Below are 8,139 nucleotides of genomic sequence, written 5' to 3'. Positions count from 1 at the left end.
TTGGTTCAGCTAAATGTGTCATTTTTAAAATAAAACTAGACTATGGATGGACAGGTGAAGAGGTTAGAGAAGGTTCTCAGGAGATCTTCGGTGAGGCAGAGGGAAAAGCCATGTGAGATCCAGCAGCTCTAACTACTTCCCAGTCAGTGATGGAAAACAGCAGCCTTATCCACAATTTATATGTTTTATCACTGGCACCTGGCACAGAGTCAGAATCTGACTCATTTTAGGTGGGGAGGAACAAAAAGAAAAGTCTGAAATGCATCCATCCTTCACTGAAGTTTCTCAGTGGGGTCAACCTACAAGTCTCCTGAGGACAAAGGCTGTCAGTTGATCCAAAAGCACAATCAGACTGCAAAGGAGAGAAATTAAAGATCTTGTGCTGAGCTTGAAGTTTGGCTTGTAAATCACAGGCTGTGGCTAAGGAGAGAAATAAAGACAGCTAGGACATATTCCTCAAAATATTGATAAATGTTTTATTCCAGAAAGGTGGTAATACTCCAACGATCTTGCTTTTGCTAAGTGGGAGGCAAGCAGCTCAAAGCCCTACAAAGGCTGCCGAAGAATACTCCTATACACAGTATAATTGTGTGGCCCGAGAATTGGCACAGAAAGGTATGCATGTAACAAAGTCAAAACAGGCAGGATTTGGAGCAAGCAGCTTTCAGAAAAGTAGCTCCTGACAGCAGCAGAGCACACAACAGACCTGACAGCTCTTCTTTCCTCCCAACACAGGCCATAGATTTGCAGAATCATCTCCTGGTCTCTGGAGAAATGCCCTTTGCTAGGCTGTCTTTCCTCATTTTCCTGTTCCCAGGGAAAAAAAAAAAATAAATCAGTCAATCAGAACATCTCCATTTTCTAGCAGCAGCCTGGTTAGCACCGAAAGCAACCACCGCTACGCCTTCCAGTCCTGACAGCTTTTGTCGACTTTTAAGAGCTATTCCTACAGGCTTCCTGGACTGCCTTCCCTGGCCCGTGTGAGGGTAACCAACCCGCCCAAAAACCCTACCGTCCTCTTCTTGTGCGTGGATAACCATGCCTTGCTACCCATCCACTTTTAATTAAAGATGGTTAAGGACAGGGAAGAATAACTAAGCACTTACGGCAGAAAGGATGAGAGGGAAGAAGAAAGAACTAAATGCTGTGTTAGAGGGAGAATAAAAGAGATCTGGGGTCATTTTCTCCCCCTCCCATCCCTCAATTTCTTCTTCTCATATAAAAAAGTGAAGTATCACTGTAAATAAACATAAAAGTATGTACTTTTATATGCAAATGTGTCTAACTCTACAAATGAATTTTTGCTCCTAGCTGCCGACAAGAACGCCTGGCAGCCTGAGATAGTGAAAGTGCAAGTCATCGAACAAAAAGCTGTGCGGAGAGCACCAGGAAAAATGCATTTGAAGAAAAGGGAAACTGCTTAGAGCTATCTTTTTAAGAGACCAAGTTGCCTGGTCAAAACTGCAATAAGCAAGACAAAATAAAACATTCCACACTTGGGGAAAAGTGCAGGAAATACAAGAATAGAAGACAGCAGGAGAGTATCTGCTCAGGAGATGGCATATGCAAAGGTGAGTAATGTCTAATTCCTTGGATCGGTTTCAAATGGCAGCGTTCATGAAATCCAGAGGAGTGGAAATGGTGTTTGGCAAAAATAGCCCACTTAAAGGGGAACGAGTGCAGCATCTATTGACATATGGGGCTGTGAGCAAACAAAAACTATGGTTAGTGGCAATTTGAGTTGTTGCAGGAGACGTTCCATTCACTCCCAAACCAGAAATAGTGGCAAGGAGTGAATGGAAAGGCTGATGTTTTCCTTCCACAAAACTATTAACACTGCCTACAGTATTGCAGCCTACCTTACAAGAGCTTCTATATTGCCTGGAGATAGCAAAGAGCAATACATACCTGTGCGGCATCTAACATACGCTCTGGTCTGGATTCTTTATGCATTTTTAGGGATTATTATTTTTCCTGTATCAGTTAATTTTTCAACATGTTACCACAAAATATTCAAGTACCTCTGAAAATGTATAGTCTATATTTGGGTGGCTGCCATTTCGATGAGATTTTCTACAAAATAAAGGTTTAAAGCTTATGTTAAAAATGAACTCTGTAACATAACTTGAAGCAAGTTGCAGCAAATGCTGTGCCATCATACCATCTGTGTTCAAGTACAGCTCTCAAGCTCTCCTCCTATTGCTTCCCAAAGTGGAAAATAATGGTAAAAAATAAAAACAGATAAGATGAAGAAGCATTGTGTATTGGAATACATTATGAACCTGAGGCTTATGATGCTTGTTTCAAAAATGAACTCCTCCATATCTGTATACTCCAACAAAGCATCATTGGGGAAGTAAAAAGGAAGGTTATGCTCTTCTTCACATTTAAATTAAGCAACAGTGATATTCTCACCTGACACAGCTAGTAAATTTTGGTGAGCTTTGTTCTGCCCGATATTGCCCACTTTGCTTTTTTTTTAGCTCTCTTCACAAGTGTTCCAGCAATATTCCACAGGAATGTGAGTGAAATTCACTAAATCTTGGAGTAAATGGAAGGCACTAGAACTCATGAGAAATTAAAAAAAAATACCCACTGTTAAATCAATGTCTAAGATAACAGAAGTTGCTGGACAAAACTTATATGGAGAAAAAAAAGTATGTTATGGCAAACCCCAAAATACATTTTAGGCCATGAGAAAGGGCAGGAAGAGACCCATAAACCAACACTATGGGTAAAATGCCACCACAGAAAACGTAACCGTTCTTTCTATGATACAATTAAAGGGTAAGTGAAAAAAAAGCCCTATTCTTAAAAAGCCAACTTTGTCATACAGAGCTTAAAATAGTGCCTTTCTGATATTTACTCACAACACAGGATCGTTGTTTTGAAGATTTAGAAATAAACTCCCCATTCTGGTCACTTTATCACATTCTCAGGTCTACAGTCACTTCGTCAATGCAGGATGGAGGGAAGACAAGGAACATGCAGAGAAGCCACCCCAGAAGCGCCTGGAAAAGACAGAAGGGCACGCAGGCAAGACCAGGAGGCACGATAGCGCATCTGCAGGAGAACCTGTTGACCCTGTTTTCTCTGGTACCCTCCCAAACTGGTCCCAGCCAGTCAGTTGTCAAGAACACAAATACATTCGTAACTTCCTCTTGCTTTCTGAGAAGCAAGCACCTCACTCTTCCTATGCTATTCCCACAAACTGCCCTACCAACAGATTTTTATGACTCTGTCTGCATAAACACATGTCCATCCTGCGCTGTGGCTATTTCTGCGTGAGTTGTTTTCAGTCGTTCAAGCCTCCTTTGTGATCCAAGCAGGAGTCGCTCAGAAAGCTGCTGTCACTTGATTTCCAGTTACGGCTCCACAGCTGGGATATGGTAACCAGCCACGTGACCAGAGTCTGAGGTTTTATATGAGACCTGGCATTGAAAAGGGATAGGGCGGAGCGCTCACGGGGGTCTCCCTTTGGCACCACAGCGGGGAGGAAGCCTGGGGGGGGGGGGGGGCGCGGGGGGGGGGGGAATCTCCCTCTCCTGCTGGAGATGCTCCTGTTCCGTAGTGTTGCCAGATACAACACAAGTCTGGAAGAGAAAATCTCCCTACCTCCTCTACCATGCCCGACCCTTTTCAAAAAATGCATCGAGGTGCTTTCTCCGTCTTATTTCTAATTTTGTGAGATAGTGCTGATCACAGAGCCCAGGAAAAAGCACATGAGAGGTCAGGACACCACATACTTGAGACAGGGAATTGAGCTGGGGCATGCTGTTCAAAAAGGGGACAAGTGACTGCAGGCTTTGAACACCTTTGGGAAACACTCTTTTTTTCCAAAAAGCGTTTCCAACAACTGCAATGCTTATTATTTTAATACTCTTCCTACTCCTGTCACCACGTTCTCATCAATGTTTGCATGGTGCTGGCCAAAAGTCCCGTTCGCCTTTCCAAGGGAGAGGCTTGCAAGAGGACTGTTCTGCATCCGCAGAGCCCGGCTCCATTTCCACCCCACCGGTCCCAGGCAGGGTCTCTCAGGGCCCTGCCCAGCCTCCATGTGCCGTCCTCTTCTGGATCTTTCCAACCCACCACCTCCTTCCCACTCCTGGCCCAGGATTTGGATCCCGGCGGGCGGTTCAATGCCCTGCTCGGCACATGCAGGCCCCTACGCACCGGGTCAGCCCCCGTCCCTTCGGTAGCCCGGAGCTCGCCCACCCACCCGGCCCCGTTACGGGCGCCCCACGCTGCGGGCCCTGCAAGAGAAACGGTGCCGGAGGCTCTGCTGGGCCCCGCGGGGGCTTGGCAAGGGGGGGTTCGTTGGAAAAACTCGGCCCTTGTGGAAAAAAACAAAGCCGAGAGAGCTCGCTTGGGGTGTGTGGTACACGGCGGGGGGAACGCGGGGGGCGAGGGGAACACCCGTGCACGACCCACGGCCACATCAGGCCGTACCGTGCCCCCGCTCTTGGTTTGCATAGGGCAGCGGGACCGCTCCGCCACCGCCGATCTCCTCAGCCGAGCGGTGGCGAAGGGGTGGAGGTGGGGGGCAGGTCCCCGCCGGGCCAGGCAGTTGGCGGAGTGTCCGAGGCCAGGGCTGAGGGCGGGACGCGGCCTCGCCCCGGCCCAGCCCTGCGGCAGCCCCGCAGCGCGGACGCGCCTCCCCCCACCCCGCTCGGCTCCGCAGTCGGGGGCGGGGGGGGGGGGGGGGCGCGGGGGCGGCGGGAGAAGCGCGCGCCCGCCGGTTCTGGGCGTGTCCGTGTCCCGCCGGCGCCCGCGGCGGTTGGCGAGGCCTCCACCCTGTGGCGCGCCGGGGGAGGCGCGGGCCCGTGCTCGCGCCCTCGCCGTTGCCATGGCGCCGCTTGACGTCACGGGCGGTGCGCTGCCCGTGCGTTTGCGGCGCGGTGATTGGCGGAGACGCCGTGTGTGGCGCTGGGAGAGAGGCTGCAGCGCAGCGAGCCGCGAGACAGGCACAGTCCGCGCCGGCCGCCCGCCCGCCCCGAGACACCCGTCGCTGCCGCGCTCCCGCCGCGCACAGGTAACGGGGCCCGCCGCGCACAGGTAACGGGGCCCGCCGCGCCGCCCCGCCGCTCTGGCACCTGGCACCCTGCCCCCCGCCCCCGGCGTGCGGGGGGGGGGGGGGGCCGAGCGAGGCGGCCGGCGGGCAGCACCCGAGCCCTCCCTGCCCGCCTCCCCCGCCCCCCACGCTCCGTTGCGGCTTCGGCGGTAAGGCGGCTTCGCGGGGAGGGAGCGGGGCGGCAGGGGCTGCGCAGGTGAGGCCGCGGCTGCCCCTCCCCGCCGGCGAGGAGAGGAGGGGAGGGGGGGAGGGGAAGAGCCGCCGGGGCGGCGGAGGGGGCGGCAGGTGAGCGCCCCGCCCGTGGCGCGGTGGCGGGGGCGATCCCGCGCCCGTGTAGAGGCGGCGGAGGTGGGAGGGGGGCGGGCCGCCTCCGCCGGGCGGAGGCGGGAGAGGGGGGCCGGGGCGCGGGCGGCCGCCGCTGGGTGTGGTCTCCCGCCGGGAGCGCTGCCCGGGCGCGGAAGAGCCGCAGCGGCCGCCCCTCGGTCGGGCTCGGTTCCCTCCTCTCCGCCCAGCCCCCCTCCTCCCTCGCCTCCGCCCATCCTCTTTCCCCCCTCCCCTGCCCGAGGGGTCCGGGCGGTAGGGGCGGCTCCCCCGGGACTGGAGAGGGGGGGGTTCCTCTGCCGCCCTCCGCTCTTCCCCGTTCCCCTGGGGCTGGGCCCGCGGGCTTCCCCTCGTCCGGCTGGGGCGGGGACGCGGCATCCTCCTCCGCAGCCGCCGGCGCTGGGCGGAGGTGAGCGGGATGAACGCGCGCTGGAGTGGGCTGGGCTCCGGCGCCGATCCGCCATGACAAAGGCGGCCGGCGAGGCGCTGGGTGTCCCCGCGGCGAGCGGCTGCGGCGGCCGCAGCAGCGCGGGGAGGGGCGGCCCGCGCCGTGCCTCCCGGCCCCGGGGGGGCCGCGCAGCGCCGCCCGCTCCTCCCCCGGGCCGCTCCATTTTCTGCTGTCACCTCGCCTGCGGGGCAATCCGGGGCAGCGCCCAGCCCTCGGCCGCCGGGAGCGACGGGTGGCGTGGCCTCCTGGAAAGGATGTTGCCCTAGCAGCCCGCGGGCAGACTGGTGGCCTGGTAGAAGGGCGTTGTGACCGGCGTTTTAACCACGCTCTTCCTGATCACGTCGGGTGGTAGATAACTGTAACCAAGACCTTGCCTTAAAATGGCTCCTTAACCCCGCTGTTCGCGGCGCGGTCAAGTTTTCAGCGCACGTTAGCAAACGCTACGGAACAGCCGCTGAGTTTGTGCCCCGCTGCTGGGGGTAGGAGCTACTAAAACTTTCCCTTTCTGGTGACTGGAATGTTAAAACGTGTTCAGTTTATTCCTAAATGGAAGATAGTGCTGCTATTGTTTGTGGAAACTTTATGTAAAATGACAGAAATGTTAACGTTTGAAGGTTAAGATGCTACGTATGGAACATACAGAAACAAACCATACAGTCCACAATTGATTCTTGCTTTAATAGTGTAGTCAAACTTTAAAGGGTGATGTATCCCAAAGCACCTTGCCAGGGCCTCAAAATGATCAAGTCAGGATGCATAAAAGGATGGGGGAATGAGGGAGGAGTAATCTTGCCTGACACGCCAAAGGGGGGGAAAAAAGAAAAAACCCTGATATCTCTGTTCAGTAGAGCTTGACTTTTTTTTTTTCTTTAAAGTGCTGATAAGATGCAGGTTATGAAGCCTCTCGGCAAGGTTGCGCTATCTGAGATACAAATATTGATGTTGAAGTAATATTTTTAAGTAAAAGAAAATTCTTTTGTCTCTGAAAGCATAGTCTCTCAGGCTGAGAAGCAGTACCTGGCTCAGAATGTCTACTGTATCCCATTCTGGGAAAAGAAATTAACATTTTTGAAGGGTGTACACCTTGAAATTTAGATATTTGGTGCATTATAACTTTATAATATCCAGTGTGGGATTTCATTTGCAGATCCTTATGCAAAGTCTTTCTGCATGTGAGATTCTCTTAAGGTGCAGAGAGTTGCTTGGTACTGTTTATCTAGCCTCTATTTGGTCTGTTCGTGTGAAAAACTTACTATTGAATTTCTTCGTTGTCAATTTTGTTATATTGATAATGAGATGCAGCTGATGCAGCTTGAATGTAGTCTTACAAGAAAACATTGGCAAAGAACTAGGATCGTTTATATGCATAAGATAAGAATTACTTGCTTTCAGTTCACCTTTGGGTGCTTTTGTTTGAATTTATTAAAATAATGATGTACTTAAAGTTAACAATTTTTCAGGAGGAAGCAGTGGCTTTAAGTCTTCAATCCATGTATCTGTGTGTTTGAGCATTGAGTGCTTGTATGTCTTGGGTTCTGGATTTCAGTTGTACCTCTTAACAGCTCCAAACTACTTAGAGAATGGTTTGCTCTGCATATGAAGGTAAAACACCTTTGTCCTTGATCAGTGTCTGAATAATGCCTCACTATTTTTCCTCTTTAGAAATATCAGCATGGATAAAAATGAGCTGGTGCAGAAGGCCAAACTGGCTGAGCAGGCTGAAAGATATGATGACATGGCAAGTTGCATGAAGTCTGTGACTGAGCAAGGAGCTGAGTTGTCCAACGAAGAGAGGAATCTTCTCTCTGTTGCCTATAAAAATGTTGTAGGAGCCCGTAGGTCATCTTGGAGAGTCGTCTCAAGTATTGAACAAAAGACGGAAGGCGCTGAGAAAAAACAGCAGATGGCTCGAGAATACAGAGAGAAAATTGAGACTGAGCTAAGAGACATCTGCAATGATGTGCTGGTGAGAAATAATGAAACTGTTGATCCATTTTTACTTAGAGTTGCAAGCTAAATGGTGCTGGGCCCTCTGGGACTACTTCTAGTCTGTCAGTAAAGCTGTGGTCTCCTATGCTGTTTAAAAAATGTCTGACTTTTCTTTCCCCCTAATGTATTGATTATTTATATACAAATCGTCTTAGCTATGAATGCTAATTAATTTGGTGACATATTGAAATATTATTATGTGTAAAATAATAGTTACGGAAAATGAACATTTCTTTGAGACTAAACTAGATACAGGTTTAGTTTAGGGTTTTCTCCTCTGCCCTTCCCCTCAATGCAGTATTTGTATCCT

At 51.4% G+C, this 8,139-nt stretch overlaps 1 protein-coding gene and 1 long non-coding RNA gene across 3 annotated transcripts in view; both read left to right on the top strand.

Moving 5' to 3' along the window:
- Positions 1-1,219: 1,219 nt before the first annotated feature.
- Positions 1,220-3,266, top strand: LOC147601846 (uncharacterized). The gene is made up of 2 exons (XR_015257881.1): positions 1,220-1,571; positions 2,940-3,266. It is a non-coding gene; the product is annotated as an uncharacterized LOC147601846 (long non-coding RNA).
- A 1,628-nt stretch (positions 3,267-4,894) lies between these two features.
- The window catches only part of YWHAZ (tyrosine 3-monooxygenase/tryptophan 5-monooxygenase activation protein zeta), a 28,996-nt gene continuing 25,751 nt past the window's right edge, over positions 4,895-8,139 (top strand). The window contains exons 1-2 of one of the 2 annotated variants that reach the window (XM_086741095.1): positions 4,895-5,032; positions 7,503-7,806. In XM_086741095.1, coding sequence (XP_086597221.1) covers positions 7,513-7,806 — 294 coding nt within the window. In that variant the 5' untranslated portion in view covers positions 4,895-5,032; positions 7,503-7,512. The other variant, XM_086741096.1, reaches the window with a different exon arrangement.

This window comes from Chlamydotis macqueenii, chromosome 2, assembly GCF_036417535.1.
Source record: "Chlamydotis macqueenii isolate bChlMac1 chromosome 2, bChlMac1.mat, whole genome shotgun sequence".
In the NCBI taxonomy this organism is placed as follows: Eukaryota; Metazoa; Chordata; class Aves; order Otidiformes; family Otididae; genus Chlamydotis; species Chlamydotis macqueenii.
Note: the sequence above shows the minus strand (reverse complement) of the source record. Positions and strands in the feature narration are given on the sequence as shown.